A 19555-nucleotide genomic window follows, 5' to 3' on the forward strand; every position below is an offset into this window, starting at 1 on the left:
ACTGCAGGCGAGAACAAAGACATTCTTCAAATTTTTAAATCTGAGATGGCCAGAATAGGAGCCATATATCTTCTCATATTTGGTTGCTTAACCCAATAATACTCTCAGATAGAGAGGCTTCCTACATATTTATACACATGTCCTCATTTACATCATGTGCATTGGATCATACAATTAAAATCTGACTGGTTAAGCAAAAACCGTCATGGTTCCTCCCAGTCTAGTATCCTAAATACACAGGTCCCCTGCCAACCAAGCCTTGTGTTTGATCTCACATCGAAGAGCTTGGTCCAATCTCAACTTGCATCCATCAATTGCACTCGAAGCTTCTTACAATGCATACATCCTCTTATACTCACTATTCAAAATCTCATGATCCGATGCCACAGATATGGAGAAGGAACGGGACCTGCTCTCAGCTTTACGAATGTTCCTCAATTTGGACTCTTCCATCCTGTGTAGGAAGACACAGTAGCACATGGAGCCAATAGTAGTGAGCATGATCGTACTGCCTATAACAGTTGCATACACAGCAAGCCACCTTGACTGTGAACCCACCACCACAAAAGTCAGAGAAATAAAAGCAACAGAAATGAAGAGGCAAGCCAGCCACATGAGCTTGTTTATCACAAAAACAAGCTGCTTTTTTGCCTTCTGTTCGATCACAACCACAGATGTCTGCACTACCACCACAGCAAGGGAGATGAACAGTGCCAGGCTGTCAAACACGAAGAAGATGATGAAAGCAGCATCTCTTGCTATGTGTGCTTGACCAAGTGTATACCCCGGTGTATCAACTTCTACATACTGCCCCGGAATGGTGAAGATGGCCGCAAAAGCAACGGTGGCAATGAGCACAGCAACTAGAGTGGCGGAGTTTATAGCATTGTTGAGGCCAGTTATGTGGAGCTTCTTCAATTTCTTTGCAATTTTCTGGACTCTGGCACCAGTTTGACGTGTCTGCCGGAGTTGGGACTGGACATCGTGCTTTATGTCACTCACAGTCTGCTTCAGCTGCTTAGCTGGATTTGAAGGTTTTCCAGAATTTATGGCACCTGCTTCCTTCAACACTGACACAAGTTCAGAACTTCCAAACTTCTCTGCTATATCAAATGGAGTCTCCCCACCCTTGTTAATTGCGTTGATATTGATTCCCTCAATGGACAACAAACAGCGTACATTCTGCAATCAAATTTTACGTTTATAATTAGGAGTCTCAGTAGATATTTGTAAGCTAAAAACCGAGGGAACTAATCCATTTCATTCCAGAATTTAAACTTATGTCATCATATGAAGGAGAAAAGTTGCTGCCTAATACTACATTGTATCCTTCACTGACTGCAATTATAATAACATAAAATATTCATAGGAAATTTATGTTACCAATTACCAATTTGCTAACTTCATGATTCATTCTATACAAATGGAACATGAAACCACTTATGATAATTACAGGCGTTATCATCACTGCATTCTTGAAACTTGATCGGTGATGTAGATGTACCATATTCCATATAACTTAAAATAAAGTGAAGGTAAAGAGAGGAATATTGTGTAGTCACCTCAAGACGACCCTTCCGTGTAGCAATATGCAGTGCTGTGTTTCCCTTGTTATCTTCCACAGCCAAAACAGAAGGGTCAGGTTTTATCAACTCCAGCACAATCTCCTCATTCTGGCCTTTCACAGCCATGTGGACCGCAGTTTGGCCTTTTAGGTCTGTTCTAAAAGCAGCAGTTGGATCCTTGCCAAGTAGGGATTTGACAACTTCCAAGTGCCCCATCCTTGCTGCTGAATGAAGCACAGTCTTACCGTTGTTGCGGGCTATCTTAGCAAGATTTGAGTCTGTTTCCAGAAGTAGATTTACAATCTCAATGTGCCCTTGCGTAGCAGCTGTGTGCAAGGCAGTCGAATTTGATAGGTCTGTGGTCATAGCCAAGTTGGGAAACACTTGCAGAAGTTCTTTCAGCACCTCTGAAAGCAGCAATATTGAGTGGATTAAAAGAAGTAGAGGTAATTGGGGATAAAATACACATACAAGATCACAGTCCTAAAATATATCAATAGTACATTAAACTGCCTTCTGCTTTCTGTCTTCACAAAGATATCATTTTTGATACTCTCAAGTGATACCAAGCTAACAATATAATTGCTCTATATATCCAAGTATCTACATGCAATTGAAGCATAGAAATACATTGAATTGGCAGTAGCATCGTCTATCTTGGTGACTTACCAAGATGACCCTGTCTTACAGCAATGTGGAATGGATCATATCCATTTTTGGCTGCAATAGATGCAGATTGAAGGTCCATATGTTTCAACATTTCCCTGACAACAGCGGCATGACCATTCTCCGCAGAGGCATACAAGGGAGTCTCTCCCTCCTGATTTGTCTTTGACATCAATAAATCAATAGCGTCACTACTACTAGTACTAGTGTTACAGTTGCCAACAATCTCTTTCACACTAGCTAAATTCCCTGCTCGAGCCGCCATATGGAGTTGGGAGTCACCTCTTTTACCAGGTGACTCCTTGTTCTTCCTCCTTTCACTGCTACCGCCCCCAATGAAGCTCAGCTGTTTCTCCATTACTATTCGAAAACTCTTCTGCTTCTCCATAAGCCCGCGAAAACTCTTCTGTTTTTCCATTGCACCACGAAAACTAGACTGTTTGTCGATTGCCCCATTGAAACTCACTTGCTTTTCCATCTTTCTAGTCCGAAAACTGCTTTGTCTCTCCATAATATCAATGATGATGAAACCAAAAAAAAAAAATCTACCAATTAATCTGAAACAAAACTTGGGATCTGGATTCCGAGTTTAATACCAATTAAAACTGATTGCTGTGATCAAAGAAAACCTGATTGCTATGATCAAGTAAACAGTTACTCCACTACAGTCCCAGTTCCTGGGTAAATTAGTTGTTGGAAACACATGGAAGTTGAACTCGGGGATATGTCTCAAATTCTCAATAAGCAAGCATGTTCTCCAATCTCATCCTAGTTGGAACTCCGACTTTGTTTCTGATACATCAAAAGCTGATTCTTTTCCAAACTGATTTGAAATATTGGATTCAAGAATTAAAACGAAAATCCCAGAAAGCAAGTAGCAAACTTATAGGTGAAGCAGCAGATGAGATCAATGATACCAGTAAGTAGCTTGATGATGAGCTTTTTTCACGAATACCCAGCAAGTATCGGAAAATCAAAAGTTAGAGACATACCAATCAAGGCTTGAATAGAAGAGAGAACTATGCATGAATGATTATAGATCGATCAGAAGCTCCTTTCTCTCCTGTGGCTGGCTAGCTCTGCAAGTTTGAAGCTTTTTTCGAGAAAGAGCCTATCAGTTGTACGAGAGTGTGAGGACAAAGCCATCATAAACTGTGTAGTGTACACCAACTAATAATTATGTATGAATTAATGAATGAGGAGAATATGTATGAGACGGCAAGAACAAACCACTGCTGACAACACCATCCACACACTGACACACATGATGTTTCTTACTTTTTTAACCATCTGCCCTTAGATTCTATATCTCACACTCTCACCTCACTGTTATAGAAATTGTCTTATTTTAATTTCTTGCACAAAATCTCTTATTCTCTTTCAAATTTACACAGAAATGTAAGCTAGCTAAACCCTAAACACATATTTAGTTTAAGTCAATAATCCATGGATATCGTTAAAATGCTAATTAAATAGAAGACATATTCGTGTTCATGAGATGTACATTGATATATTGTTTATAAAAGTAACACTATATGATTGATGCGGTGAGTATATACCATGTTATATATCTAATATAACAATAATATTAGTGCAGCATGTGGGGAGACTATGATGCTGATGTATATTTCAATTTAATTTCAATCCCATTAAGATATGAAATCTGGGATAAATTATTTCACATTATGATGTTTATTATGTTTATGAATTAATAAGAACTTATTGTGGAGCGTAGAGATCGATTTAAAATTGTATAGTCGATCATATTATACTAAGCGTGATTGACTTCTACATTTCATAATATTACATGCATCCGTCTTTGCATTATAAAATAAGACATAAACTCCATATCTATGTACAGTCCGTAATTTATACATAGGCGCCTTGATCATAATTCATAACCAGCTAGAATCAATGATGATTTTTTTTGTTAGAAAAAATAATTGAATAAATTATTTAAAATTAAATTTATATTCATTAATTAAATTAAATTATATTTATAATTAATCATGAACATATATATATATATATATATATAAATTCTCCGTAATTAATAGGTAAATAAAAAAACCCAAAATTCACCGCGAACTGCAAATGATTATCCTCCGCATCCGGATACAGTATGTGCATATTGACGGTGATGGTGATGGTGATGATGATGATGATAGACTCTACGTCGAGCTAGCTGCTAGCTAGTTGACATATACCTAAAGTTTGTTGGACGAAAATGACATGTATGCATGCACAAGACCCAGGCATCCTTATTTGACCAAACTGATCGACCCTCCGGGATAGGCCTCCAACCACATAATTACTGAGTTTAAAGTCAAACGAGAACTAGTGTCTAAAGAGAGTCATATCGCACACATACGAACATGGCACACGTACCGGAGTCAAAACACTCCGTCCCTATGGAATGCGGATGCAGCAGCCGCGGCCTGATATAAATCCTAATTATTAAGCAGGTACCTTCTGGAATCTGGACACTTCTTTGTTCTAGGACTTTTCCACATTGATATTACTGCAATACTATTCGAGACTACCTCAGTGCATGCATGGAACACATGAAATTTAGAGTAGCTAGTAATCCATACGCGATACATCCAATTAATGGGCGATGGCAATATGGGATTTACTGCAACACACAACCATGGAAGCTTAATTATAATAACTGCATCTCCATATGGTGTGCATACCCATCCATCGCCACTGATCCTAATAATCGTAACAACTACGTACATTTATAATCATCTACGTACGCGTACTCAGGCAACTCTGGGGCATGAGTACTCCGGTGCTGGTTCCAGCAATGTTGTTGCATGAAGATGTCGCTATCTTATTCATGTATGTAAGCTTGATGTCATGCAACCTAATCGCTCTGCACGGATTACTTGAGCTGCAATCAAATGTTACTGCCTCCGCCGATCTCGAAGTTCCTTGTATATTCTTGTATGTTACTTGACTAATCTTCACACCAGAACTCTGTACGCATGCATATATAAGTCGAATTAATTGGTATGTAATGTCGATCAGTATGTGATGGAACTATTAGAATGTCAAATTGTCAATAGTTAGGTAAGTGGTGTAACTATATATTAGGCATTACTAAGTACGTACCTGGTTCGGGCAGCCTTGGTTACTTGGGCAATAGTTCTGATCGACGATGATGGGGTTCTTAACATTTCTCATCTTGATGTTCTGGAAGAGAATGTTGGTCACAAACCCAGTGCTGGGCCTAGCCCATGACTTTATTCGAACTCCATTATCCGATCCGGATAAAACTGCATTGGTCAACGTGACATTCTGGACCCCGGGTTCGTTCCCTTCCTTGCCTAAACTGCCAATGCTGCATCATCATGGATAATAAGTATCACACCAAGTCAAAATTGATCACTATTAATTGCCATTAAACCCATGCCAAAACTAACTTTGATTAGGCTTTGACTTAAGTACCTGACGCCGTGCCCAGGGCCGCATTTGATGTTACTCATGTGGAGGTTTTTGGTCCCGGGACCAATTGATACACAGTCGTCGCCGGTTTGCAATGTTGCCCCGGTGATAGTAACACCAGTTGAGGTCTGCACATGAATGCCATCCGTGTTGGGGCTCTCATCCGGAGCAACCAGCTTTACGTTTTTGACCAGCACATTGTTGCAGCTGTTGATCACAAGATGACTTAGCTGACTGTTGATGGATACTAAACCACTTATCACGACGTCGTTTGCCCAATTGAACGTTATCGACTGCACATATATAAGATAATTTAAGTTAAAAATTTGTTACTCATGCAGCAATTAATGTAAATCTTGATCGAGTGATTCATGCATGCGTACCCTAGCTCCTACAGGGCAGCTCTTTCCGGATTTCCTGCAAGCCCAAAAGCCAGCTCCCTTGGCGTCCAATGTACCACCGAAAACTGCAAGTCTATTGACCTTAATGAATAAGATCCAGTAGCCGGAGTTTCCAAGTGCCCAATAATCAGTAGGGGCGATCAGGGTTCCGTATATCTGAACGTTCATTTTACTCTTGCAAGGGCCTCTGAACACCGCAGCTTTTAGCAAGAACCTTCCTTTGGGGACGTACATGGTGGCTGTCTTAGCAGAGCCACATGCTGCTGCCCATGTCTTGACAAACGCTTGGGTTGAGTCTGATTTGCCGTCTGCTTTTGCACCATATTTCATCACGTTATAAGTCGCTGCTGCATTCGTTAACCCAAACAAGGACATCATGAAGAAGAAAGAGATGAGTAATAGGCCTCCGCAGTGATTGATGATTCCCATGTTTATTTCTGGTCGATATATATGGATCGATCAGTTATAGGTGGAAGGAACAAGGAAGGAATTACTTGGATTTGGATATGATTATATGACCATAAAGAGACAATTCGCGGAGGGATTTATAGTGCTCCGATCGATCAACACTTGTTATTCCATGCTACCCTTACTTTACATGTTATCTATTCTTCATCCATCTTTTAAAGTTAGAGTAAATTAGAGAAGGATCGTTATATGGCTGCTTATCATGGACACGAGCAAAGTCAATGACGAAAAAGTATTATTGTAGTTGCACGTCGTTGGCTTAGGTACATGTTCTCTGGGTTTTGTTATATGTACGGAGACATATGAATGTGATAGCTTCTATAACAACATAACTATATCGATCCACACATAGATTGTTCATACAGAGAGACAGAGACGGCAGCATGTTAGTTGGTTAGTTAATTAGTTGGAGGGTGAAATGAAGTGTACTAGTGTACGTTGGAACAATTATTTGATTATCACGGTGGTTAGCTTAAAGCCTTAAACTGATAAAAAAATCGAGAGGGCAGATGATCGAGCTAAGCTTACGTAGGGAGTGAGCTAAAATAACAAGCTAGTCCTGGCCTCCTGATCAAGCAAGCTAGCAGTACGTAGTACGGTGCTCCAATATTGCATTCATTCTGCCATTAGCATATGCATATATGCATGTGCCACGTGAGGAAACTCCGGAGGAATATTAGGCGGAGGAGTCGCCGAGCTAACAGCTCAGGCAACCATGTACACCGGTCAACTATAATTAACTGACATGATGAATATATACCCAGCACTCCAGCAGCTTTTTCATGACTCCATCCATCATCACCTCCTGATAATTGAGCCGGTTCCAAAGCTGCTGCTTGATTTTCCATACGACATATATACCGTATAAATCCTTCCAACCAATCGTTGATCAGTAAGTAAGGTTTCGGCATGATGACTTTAATTTTAGACCATCATCAGATTTATTGCTCCGTACATTAATAAAATTCTAGTATACATCAATATATGTTATACATCTCACATTCAACGGGGTTGATATTGTTTTGTGAGTGAGGTCAAAAAAATAATATTCGTTGTCAACCGTCGGATGTGAGATGTATATCATACATTGATGTATAATAGATTAGCCCAAATAACTCACCTGATCCTTTTATCTACATTATCTATCTCTTACATATTACCAATGATCGACCGATCGAGCTGCGATTACACTGTTTCCTTTTACCGTTTTATGTCAACACGGGTTTACATATATACATCGACCGAGGCTAACCATCTATGTAGCACCGACACTCCTTTGAAGTGTCGGAGTGTCCGACACCCGATACGCCACGTGGCGTGTCGGAAAATATTGACTTTTTTGACACGGCCCTACAGGTTGACCGACACGCCACCTACTGTTTTCGACACGCCACATCAGCATTTTTATTTATTTTTCTTTAAAAAAAAAACCTAAGCCCTAAGCTTTAACACTCAGTTCCCACCTCGTAACTTTCCTTCTGTTTTGCTTCAAAGCAGAGAACGATGCAAAAAAAAGCCTTATATGTAATTTTGTGGTGGGAATTGAAGTGGATCTCTCTGAAATTCAAGAACCCAAGAAAGATTTAGCTGCTGAGAATCTGCTAGATGTGAAGAAGAAGAAGAACATTAATATATATATATATATATATATTAATGTATATCTAAACAGTAGCAGAAGAACATTAATATATATATATATATATTTTTATACATTAATATATATTAAATTATATATAAATTACCGTGTCGACGCCGTGTCGGGATCTAGATTTTTAAGATTTTCCGTGTCGCGCCGTGTCGGTATCGGTCTCGGTGCTACATAGCTAACCATATAGGGAATTGAAGTAGAAAAACAGAAGTAAAGAGAATCGAGAGAGGTACTAAATTTAAACATTCAGCCCGGAAACTATTTGATTCTCCGATTATGTGACACATGTGTGTGCGTGCATAGAGAATTAGAGATTTAGTATTACACGATAACAAACTGATCACGGGTTTTGGATTAGAGCATCCGGCCGGAATGATTTCTATATATATAGATCTTACATGATCGTCGATCAATCCTTGTTCAGTTTTAACTCAAACTCGCGCTATTTTTCCACCATGTCAGTTGACTTCAAGTGCTAGCTAAATAAACAATGTCCTAAAGTTTTGAGATTTAACTAATTCTTTCTCGTTTTGGCAGTATAAATTATTAAGGCTTCAAGGTAGTGGAGGCCAAATAAACCAAATGTGAACGATGTCCTAAAACTTTAGGATTTTTACTTTTTTTTTTTTTTGGTTTTGACAATACTTCATTCTAGCTAGTTTATAAATTATTTATACTAAGAAAAGTCATCAAGTGATATAGGAATCTAACACTTCAAATATGCTTGGAACTCTCCCAAAAAAAACCATATGAGAAAGAATTTCAAACCTACCTTTAAGTTGATCGATCTAAAACGAACAAACCCTTACTTTATACATACTCGATGAATCAAATGTATAATATTGACGTACGTACTATTCAAATACCAATAGAATTACATATATACACAAAGTAACCTCTCTTAGAAGAGAAATTACTGGCAGTAGGCTTGTAGTATATATGCAGCTGAAATTGAAAAATTACACAAGAAAACCAAAGTATTACAGGAACGGGGAGATATTATTTTCATATGCATATTTATGTACATAATACATTAATTATGTACACCGCCGTGTATAGCAGAATTTTCCCATAATACATGCATGATGATCAAAAACAACTTTTTGGTATGACTACTCCGCTTTTGCTCCCACCGACATTGGCACAAGAAGAAGTGGCTGCCTTGTTTAGATAAGTGAGCCTTATATCTCTCAGCTTGATCCCCCAGCATGGATTACTAGGGCTGCAGTAGAAGTTCATGGCTACCTTTGTGCCTGATGTGCCCCTTATGTTCTGGTATGTCACTCTGCTAATCTTCACGCCAGAGCTCTGCACACATATGGAAGTTCTTTCACCATATATATACATTTTCCTTTTCGATCAAATCGTTCATTATATACATTTTTATTAGCGAAATAAATGAATCTTTCAAACACCCAAACAAAAAAATAGACTAGCATGATCACTAACTAATTACCTGACGAGGACAATTTTTGTTACCAGGGCAGTATTTCTGATCGATGATGACGGGGTTGTCGACATTTTTCATGACAAGGTTGCGGTAAACAATGTTTCTTACAAAAGCAGTGCTAGCTCTGGCCCATGACTTGATCCGTACACCGTTTTGCGTTTTCGTGAAGACGGAACTTGTTATCGTCACGTTTTGCACACCATCTTCATTCGCATAACCACCAAGACTACCAATGCTGCATATCCATGTAATTCGATATTTACAAGGATCACATATATATCATGCTCGTGGCCTGGAAGAGAACTATGTATGAGTTACGAAGAAGCATACATACATACCTTATCCCATGTCCAGGGCCACAGGCAATGCGTTCAATCCACAAGTTCCTTGCGCCGGCGCCAATTGATATGCAGTCATCTCCGGTCATTATGGTGCTCTTCGTAATGGTAATCCCAGACGAGTATTCTATGTGTATTCCATCTGTGTTAGGGCTACCGCTTGGGGCTCTGATCCACACGTTTTTAACATGCACGTTGTTGCTATTGTCAATGGCCATATGCATAATCTGGCTGTTCAAGGACCTCAATCCATTCACCACCACATTACTACACCAAAATATCGATACTGACTGCATGCATTCATGCAAACGAATTAAGAAGTAATTCCATTATTAATTCAGACTAATTAATTACATAGTGTTATTAAGCAAGTAATACCCTGGCTCCTGGTGTGCAGCTCTTGCCGTATTTCCGGCAACGCCAATATCCAGCACCGCGAGCATCAACTGTCCCCCCGTTGATGGAGAGGCCTGTGACCTTTATGAACAAAATCCAATTTCCGGAGTTTCCAAGTTCCCAGTAATTTGAAGGGGCAACTAGAGTAGTACTGCTTCCTGCTCCCATCTGAAACACAATTCTGCTACTTCTGCATGGCCCGCTGAAAACTACAGGTTTCAACAAGAAGGTGCCGCGAGGAACATATACAGTGGCGCTTCTATGGGAAGAGCATGCCGAGGACCATGCCCTGAGGAATGCTTTGGTTGAGTCTGTTTTCCCATCTCCTCTCACACCGTAGCTCACCACATTGTAGGTTACACCACCAGCTGCATGCGAAGATTCAAACAACAAGGGCAAGGCTATCAAAAAAGTTATAGCAACAGACACAGCAGAAAGAAGCTTATGTGCCATTTTGATTGATTTCGCTCTTGCTTTTCCAATGAAACAATTTAATTGAAACAACAAGATGTATCAAGTCCATATATACTATGCAGCAACTTATGAGATCAATTAAAATATATTGGTTAACTTGAATGCAACGTACTCATCTCATGAACATATTCGATCATGATAATACGTATTCTGGATTTCTGGCTGGCCGTACTGATCGAGCTGTAGTTCTGTTAATGGTTTGTTGTGGATTACAATTCATGATCGAATAATCTCATGTGGAGTATATCATCTGTTTACTCAATCCATCCTTGCTCATCTCGATCAATCTAGCAGCATCTTGATTTCTTGGTGTATTAAACTGTTAATATATTTTTCTGTCTCTTAATTTTTATTTCAGATGTTCGATGAAGGCTATTTCTGCAGGGACAACAACGCCTTTCAGCGGATCGAGTGGCATTTTCTGGTGAAGTAGAAAACACTGAATCGACTCGATCATAATCATATACAGCTAGCTAGCTAGCAATTATATATATTCGATCTGGACCTGAATCATTAATGCCATCGATCATGGGCTTGCTTTCAAGGTTAACAAAAATTAATGAGGGAGACGTATATGGGATCGAATTAGGAACCCTTACATAAAAAAAAAACCAGAAATACTAGGTAGCTAGAGTGGATCATATTGATTGCTAGCTAATATATATGTGTTTCCGTACGCGCGTTTAGATAGTTTACGAAGTGATCCTACTTAATAGTTATGCACACCAGTCACAACTCAAAACAGAAGCTTTGCTGATATCACATCCATTAGACTGTTTTCAACGTTCATGTATATATATATATATACAGCCCTTCTTGGCTCCGGAGGGCCGCACTAAGATTTTGGTGCGGATTTCCATCTTTTTATCACTTTTTGATCACATTTTCTCATTTCCACCGTCTAGTATCTAGATAATATTGTGTAGATCATCTCTGCAAACTTTCAGCCGATTTGGTAATCGTTAAGGCCCTCAAAATTGCGTTTTTCTGTTAAAAATATGAACGGTAACGGTTCGACAGAATTCGGTCCGTCCATTTGTTATTCGATTTTGAGGGCCTTAACGATTACCAAATTGGCTGAAACTTTACAGAGATGATCTACACAATATTATCGAGATACTAGACGGTTGAGATGAGAAAATTCGATCAAAAAGTGATAAAAAATTGAAATCCGCACCAAAATCATTTGTGCGGACCTCCGCATTTGAGAAAATCTATATATATATATATAAACAAATTTACCCTAGAAAAAGATACACAGTAGATTAAATTTTATCGATTGCATTATATATGAAAGAACTGCATGCACCTAACAAATATAACAGTTGCTGACGTGAAAAAAAGGGTACGTTGAATCCGATCAAAACTGATACTTTTACAATGGAAAATGAGATTTGAACACTCTAAATTACAATCCACGCATAATTTTCTCCTCAAATTGTTCTATAAGTTCATGTTTGACATTTTCATTGTAAAAAGATAATTAAGGGCGTGTGAATTGTAATTCAAGGTATGCATATTTTACTACCGGCCCTTTCATAATATACTTTTGGAGTGAGCCTCCCCACATCGTGATATGATCCTTTTTAATTCTAGGCCTGACAGGCCAGAGTCGGCTCAACCCTAAGATATGGAGACCCACATACTACCTGGCATATGGCTTTTCCATGCCAGGTGTAAAATGGGCATGACATGGCCGGCCCTAATCACAATATGTGAAACCCGAGCCCGCTCTTTGGACGGATAAAGTTTGGGCTTAAAAAATCCACCTATGGCCGGGCCTAAATTTGGCCTGAGATTTTTTAAATAATAAAATATTTTAATGTTCATTTGAGAAAATTTAATAGAGATAGGAGTTGAACTCATGAACCCCTTCTTATATGAATAACACATTTGTTGATTGAACCAACATACAATTAGTTCTTAATATTTTAAATCTAAAGCAAAAAAAATCATTATGAGCCAGGCTACGGGTCGACTCTATAATATATCATATGGGCAGAATTTTGAGTCGGCCAAGGACTTAAAAAGTATTACTCATACCTTACCCATTCCAAAACGGGCCGAATAAATCTCACTCATCAGTTGGGCCAAGCCGGCCCAAGACCCAATTTTTTGGGTTTAATTTGGGTATGCCCGTCAGCCTTGTGCTTAATTTACATGCCTATTCAATTCTATTCGAAAATATTATTTTGTCAATGGCTAAAGACTAAATAAAGAGCCCCTAAAAAAACTAAATGAAATGGCTAATTTTAGGAGTCCTTAAATACACTATAAATGTGCTTTGACTTCCTTGACGATGTTCCTTCATTTTTTGTTATTTTTATTTTAAACAAAATATTGACCACGCTTTATATTTTGATGAGTTTGACAATTTAGTCTTTCGACTTTTAATTTGAACCAATCACTATTCTATTTTCAATTTCGGACCAAAATGAGTGTTAACTTGCTGACGTGAAAAATATTTTTTCATTTTTTTCTTCAGTTTTTTTGACTTCCTCAAATGCCCATAAGAATAGTTGTTTATTACTATTTATTTATTACTTGTATCTTCTTCTTCTCTTTCATATCGTGTTCTTTCCCAGTCAGTTCTCTACATTTTTTTTCTAATTAATCATGTTTCTTCCTCACAGTCTCTTTCGTCCTTCCATCTTCTTATATCAAGAACTTAACTTCAATAATCATTCTCAATCTCTCCTGGCATGGTATTGTTATCTCCTTCTTAACTTAACTTCAATGCCGGCGCCTCTAATTGTAAGGCAGTCAGTCCGCCGACGACGCCGACAACCACCGCGGCCACCGCCCAGCCCTGTCGCAAAGGCGCAACCCACCACACTTTCAAAATCAACCCAGCGTCCAAGTTTCAAGAACCGATCCAAATCTACAAAGCAAACCCGACAAGCCCTTGCCTCCGCCGTCGCTACTTCCCCATCTCGTTCCACCCCATCAGTTCTAGTTCCACCCCGGACGAAATCTCAACCAACAATAGAGTGCAATGCCATAATCACTATCAGAATAGACCACTGTAACCCTAAACCAATCAGCATGGCCGACCACCTCCAAGTATGCCTCTCTCCCTTGATTCGCCACCAACAGACCAGGGAGCTAGGCCACCAACTGACCCACTACAAATCCCGTCCGACAAAGACGTCAAAAGACGCGCTGTCAGACGGAAACCAAAATTTTCCTCGAAACCCTAGAGTTCGGATATCTCAGAGCTCTCCGAGATATTGGAATTCTTGATTAATCTTATATGCAGAAGTGAGAGCCAGAATCATAACAAGAAGGATAGAAGGAAAAAATTTCCCTTGTGTTGGCGAAACGGTGTTGAGGGAGTCCGGCTTGGAATGAATGGTTTCGATCTTTCGGAGAATAAGAAAGAGAGCAAAACGAAAAAATTGAGTCAGTAATCCAAGGGCATTTGAGGAACTAAACTTTTAGGTGGGAAAAAAAAATCGACGTCAGTAAGTTAATAGCTATTTTGAACGGAGTGTAACAGAGTGGACCAAATGGTCAGAAAATTGAACGTAGAAAAGTTCAAATGGAAAGTTGAGTGACTAAATTGTTGAACTCATTAAAATAATAAAAATATAAGGAGGGACTAATTTTTTATTTTTTTTATTTTTGAAAAATATTTGTGTTCGACGTGTGTATCCATACCCTCTCCTATTTTTATATTTTTGGTATTGTAAATTTAAAATTTTAACCGTTAAAAAGTTTTATTAATCAATATAGATCATCTCTGTAAAATATAAATTGATAAAAAAATGGTTTGACAGGTGGATTAAATCAAACAAATGAACAATTATGGTGAAAGTTAGTAATCTTATGATCAACTGTTCATTTGTTTGATTTAATCGACTTACCAAACGATTTTTGTTTCAATTCATATTTTACAGAGATGATCTTTATTAATTTATTGAATTTTTGAAAGATTAAAATTTTTAAATTTACACCAGCAAAAGTATAAAAATAAGAGAGAGTATAAACGCACACATTCGTACTAGTATGAACACAAATATTTTTCTTTAACTTTTTTTTAGCCTTAATCGTCAGTTTCCTATTTTCCTTTGATGGATGAGCTATGCATTCATAATTGGGCTTTGGACAAACGGCCTGGATCTGAAAGTACGTAGTCTACTTCTTGGCCCAGATCGGAGCAAGAAATATTTGACGATCCTTAATTCCTCGTGGTAAAACTAACATTGTCCAGTGGTTTCTAATTAGTATTCATACTAAAAAAAAACAAAAACATTAAGTTATAACCATTTTTATACCTTTTTGGATCCGAACCCTAATTCAAACAACTAACTAAGGTACGTACCTAGTGGAAACACATCTTAACAGTCGACTTGAAAAATTAAGTTAATGACTATAATTGCGCACTTTCTTACTTAGTTTCTCCATTGACGAAATAGCCATGTGGTTTACTAATTAATTCACCTGTCCTGATCATGGAAAGCTCATACGTAGTCTATACATGTACAGTAACTCGATTGAGTGATCATCCCTTTAATTATAACTTCGTTTGCAAGAATTACTATTAATCTATATATGTGTTTCTTCTAAATTCATGCACGTACTTTCTTTCGGTACATATTTTGGCATGGATATGGACCAAACTCGGATGTTACGTACATCACTTGATAAATCTACTACCGTCATCGTCAAGTACGTTGTTTACTGCTGACCCGCGAACAAAGATACCCTTGCTTAATTTATTATTAGCTATTTGTTCTATCTAATTATCTATACTACTGTCTTAATCACCTAACTATATATACTTAACATAAGAGGAGTGATGTTTACATATATGATATTATGCACAAATATCCGACGCGAATTCACTAACACAATTTGACATGCAATATTTTTTTTACTTTGATGATATATATATATATATAATACTTCTCGGCTGCGGACGTCTGAACTGTTTTTCCGTTCAGATTTATGTTGTTGCTCCTCGATCCGACGCCGGTGACGCATATTCTTTTCGTCGGGGTGACACCACACATTTTTAGATACTGCTCCGATGAAGAATAAGGCGAATGTGATCGAGATCGGAGGTCTTGCAACAACCTCACTCAGAACTTCACAACTGATCATGGTGGAACTCTGATTCTGATCTTTTTCGCCTTTTTCTTCATCGGAGCAGCGTCTAGGAAAACGTGGTGTCACTTGGGCGAGAAGAAACGGCGTCGCCGGCGTCGGATCGAGAAGAAACGGCGGAAATTCGGATAAAAAAACCGTCCAGACGTCCGTAGCTGAGATTTTTTGTATATATGTAATAAATATATAGTATATATATATATATATATATATATATTCAAACCCCAGAGTGTTGTGATTAGTATTATGTTTTGGATTGCATTGTTTGAAGTTTAAATGTAGTTAGTTACATTTCAACGTCTACGCACCCACTGTTAATTAGATAGCTAGTGCAAATAGATCATGTTAATTGGTCGACTAACCTTTTCTCTGATAAAATGATATGAGGTTCACATTCAATGATTTGTTTAGGGTGGAGTACTCCATTGTATGGAGCTCAAAATTCTTACCATTTAAATCCAAATTTCCAAAATCTAGTAGTCCTCATTACATTTTAAGGTCAATTTTTTTTTTGTACACACCCAATCTAGTGTCTCCATATAATGTAGTGTTTCATAGTAGAATTTTCCTCACATCCAAAAACCAACTGAAAATTGATGGAGTGGCCCAAAGTCCCAAACCCTTATAAACTCATATGTTAGGTTTCAATTCGCAATTTGAGATGTATATTCTCAACATCCCTGCATGTGTGGTGAATTTTCAAAATATACACGTGGACAACAATTTGGGTGACGTGGAATGCGTGTGGCCATTCAAACATGGACATGGGTAACCCGCTCTTATACCATGATAAAGTGATCTGGAACAAGTTTTAACAGGTATGAATGTTTGTCTCATCCTTATGTGAATGGATAAGTCTTTTGACTACACTAGCATGCAAATTCCAAGACTCTTACCTTACCTTGAGCAGTTCTAGGGTTTTCCTAGGGCAGTGATTCCATCATCAATCTCTGGGATGACTGTTTGTCCCTGGAAATTCATGCGGGGCCTAGACTCGGTCATGCCTCCTCCTCCACCGGCCCCGAAAGTGCGCACCTTTCTTATTTTCTCTCCACCTCAACTGAGTCTGCTATTTCTCTGAGTCAATTACTATCTCATGTTGTTCATGGAGATAAGATCTATGTTAAGATCAATGAATCCTTATGCCAGGACCAATTGAAGGAATTCAAAACCAATCTTATTGGTTGATTATTGTTACGTTAGGGTTCTAAACCTTTAAGGTCTGATGCCTTGGAAAGTCTGTTAGTTGCTCAATGGTGGCCTTCTTAGCCTTGGCATATGGTACAACTTGGTAAAGGGTACTTTGTTTCATTTTTCCATATAAGAGGATATGCGTCGAGTATGGGGTGGAGGTACCTGCATTAGAATTTTTAGAACTTGTTTAAGTGGAGAGAATAACGAAAAAAACGAGATATATATATATATAGAGAGAGAGAGAGAGAGAGAGAGAGAGAGAGAGAGAGAGAGAGAGAGAGAGAGAGAGAGAGAGAGAGAGAGAGAGAGCAATCGAAAGAAAAGAAGATGAGAGAATGAGGCACAAAACATTTATACACAGTAACAGTCGAGTATTTAAGCGAGAAAATATGACATGAGACGAACTAACAATGTTCATAAGCAGTTTGCACAATGCATCACCAAATTTAAGGACTAATTGTAAGTGAATTAGAGTTTTTAAAAACTGGTTAAAGTGGATAGAAGAACGAAGAAAACGAGATACATAGAGAGAGAGGGAGGGAGAGCAATCGAAGTAGAAGAATAGGAGAGGATGAGGTAAAAAAAATTATACCCAGTGGCAGTCGAGTAAATAAGTGAAAAAATATAACATGAGTTGGGATAGGGTATGATTGTAAGCGAATTAGAGTTTTTAAAACTGATTTAATTAGATAGAATAACAAAGCAAGCAAGATACATAGAGAAAGAGCAATCGAATGAGAAGAAGGGGAGAAAATGAGGCAAAAAAAATTATACCCAGTAGCAGTGGAGTAAAAAAGCAAAAACAAATAGAACACGAGCCGAACTGACACTATTCATCACCAAATTTAGGCCATGATTGTAAGCGAATTTAAATTTTAAAATCTGATTTAAGTGAATAAAATAGTGACGAAAACGAGATACAGAGAGAGAGAGCAATCAAAGGAGAAGAAGATGAGAGAATATGGCAAAAAAATTATATCAAGTGATAATCGAGTAAATAAATGAAAAAAATGCATGAGACGAGCCGAGCTGAGAGTGGATGAGCCGAGCCAAGTGAGCCGAATCTGTTCATTCTTATATTAGTGTTTTGCAAGAAACGGTGGAGAGCGAGAGATCCTGAGACTCTGAGAGGGGAAAGGAAGAATGACTTCTATATCTACTTGAATGGCAGGACCGTAATTAACAAAAAACAGAGGGCAAAAAAGTAAATGGACCCGAGTTTAGCTAATATGTATAAATATTTATGTGTGTTCGTGAATGAAACTGCAGTCACATGGCAGTTTAGCATATGAAACTTCTCTACGTATTTACAACTCCTCCTTCACATGGCAATGGGGAAACCTAATTCGATCACCTTCTTAATTTCTTCTTTGATTAATTAGTTTATTACTAAATAAATACCTATGATTACGTTGGTTATCATGGTTTCGATCACCAGTACTAACGCAAAATCCTTGGTTTCATATATCGTTGACGCCAGTATCAATCATTGAACATGTACTTCACTACCTAGTTACGTATAGCTAACGCACATCATATATCACTATATTCAAGCTATATATATCTACTTTGACCTGTATACAAATAGTTATAAACACATAACTTTTGAGAATAGTTTATGTCCATACAGCGTCTTTCTCAACATTGGCACGTTAATTAATCATCAAAGGAAATGCATGAACTTAAGTAGAGGCATTAGCTAGCTACATACACACACATGTATGTATATGAAATGAAGTAATTGCATGCTATTGGCTGAATACAGTACTCTTCGATCGCTCTCGCATGCCTTTGCTCAAGCACTTTTAATCACTTTAGCTAAATAGCTACCAATGCTATAGCTTATCGTAAATTGAGAGCTCCGTTTGGCAATTGTAGAGCACGCACAATATATATACTGCATGATTTGAGTCGAACCGTAGTTTGTAAACAGTAATGTCTCAAATTGCAGGGAATAACTTGTGGAGGGCATTGGGAACCAGAAACCTGAAATTAAACTTGTGAGCAGATAATTAAATTGCTCCATCGATATTGACGAAGACAATTGTAAATTGGTAATAATTAACATGGGGTGGTGTTGTACTTGTGCCCAATGGTCTAAATATCGCTTATTGGTATTGTATAGGTGAAGGGTTAAAACGATATATCGGAGATATATCGATATATATCGGTTTTATCGGATTTGTTTATTTTTAATAAAATTTATAAAATTATACTTCAATATGTACCAAATAAACTAAAAAAACGGTACCAAGTAAACTAAAGAAAATAAATACTTGATTTTGTGACAATTAAAGTACACGAACGATATCTAATAATAAAAATATGAATTTAAGAATGATTATTTAGACTTAAAATTCATTTTTAAATATATATGAAAAAATGAAAAAATATAT

At 37.9% G+C, this 19555-nt stretch overlaps 3 protein-coding genes across 3 annotated transcripts; all 3 read right to left on the minus strand.

Annotated features, from left to right (window-relative positions):
• Positions 1-101: 101 nt before the first annotated feature.
• On the minus strand, positions 102-3391 carry LOC126781933 (ankyrin repeat-containing protein At5g02620-like). Its single transcript, XM_050510525.1, has 3 exons — positions 2235-3391; positions 1563-1972; positions 102-1182 (listed from the first exon to the last, which is right to left on the minus strand). Exons 1-3 carry the CDS (start codon positions 2740-2742, stop codon positions 331-333), a joined length of 1770 nt encoding a protein of 589 aa, XP_050366482.1. The 5' UTR covers positions 2743-3391; the 3' UTR covers positions 102-330.
• A 1515-nt stretch (positions 3392-4906) lies between these two features.
• Positions 4907-6532, minus strand: LOC126794151 (polygalacturonase-like). The gene is made up of 4 exons (XM_050520815.1): positions 6065-6532; positions 5685-5974; positions 5349-5577; positions 4907-5213 (listed from the first exon to the last, which is right to left on the minus strand). The coding sequence occupies exons 1-4, from the start codon at positions 6509-6511 to the stop codon at positions 4983-4985; spliced, it is 1197 nt and encodes a 398-aa protein (XP_050376772.1). The 5' UTR covers positions 6512-6532; the 3' UTR covers positions 4907-4982.
• Positions 6533-9264: 2732 nt separating this feature from the next.
• LOC126794517 (polygalacturonase-like) lies at positions 9265-10844 on the minus strand. The gene is made up of 4 exons (XM_050521264.1): positions 10365-10844; positions 9987-10276; positions 9655-9883; positions 9265-9506 (listed from the first exon to the last, which is right to left on the minus strand). The coding sequence occupies exons 1-4, from the start codon at positions 10833-10835 to the stop codon at positions 9288-9290; spliced, it is 1209 nt and encodes a 402-aa protein (XP_050377221.1). The 5' UTR covers positions 10836-10844; the 3' UTR covers positions 9265-9287.
• Positions 10845-19555: the final 8711 nt, after the last annotated feature.

The sequence above is a fragment of the Argentina anserina genome, chromosome 1 (assembly GCF_933775445.1).
Source record: "Argentina anserina chromosome 1, drPotAnse1.1, whole genome shotgun sequence".
NCBI lineage: Eukaryota > Viridiplantae > Streptophyta > Magnoliopsida > Rosales > Rosaceae > Argentina > Argentina anserina.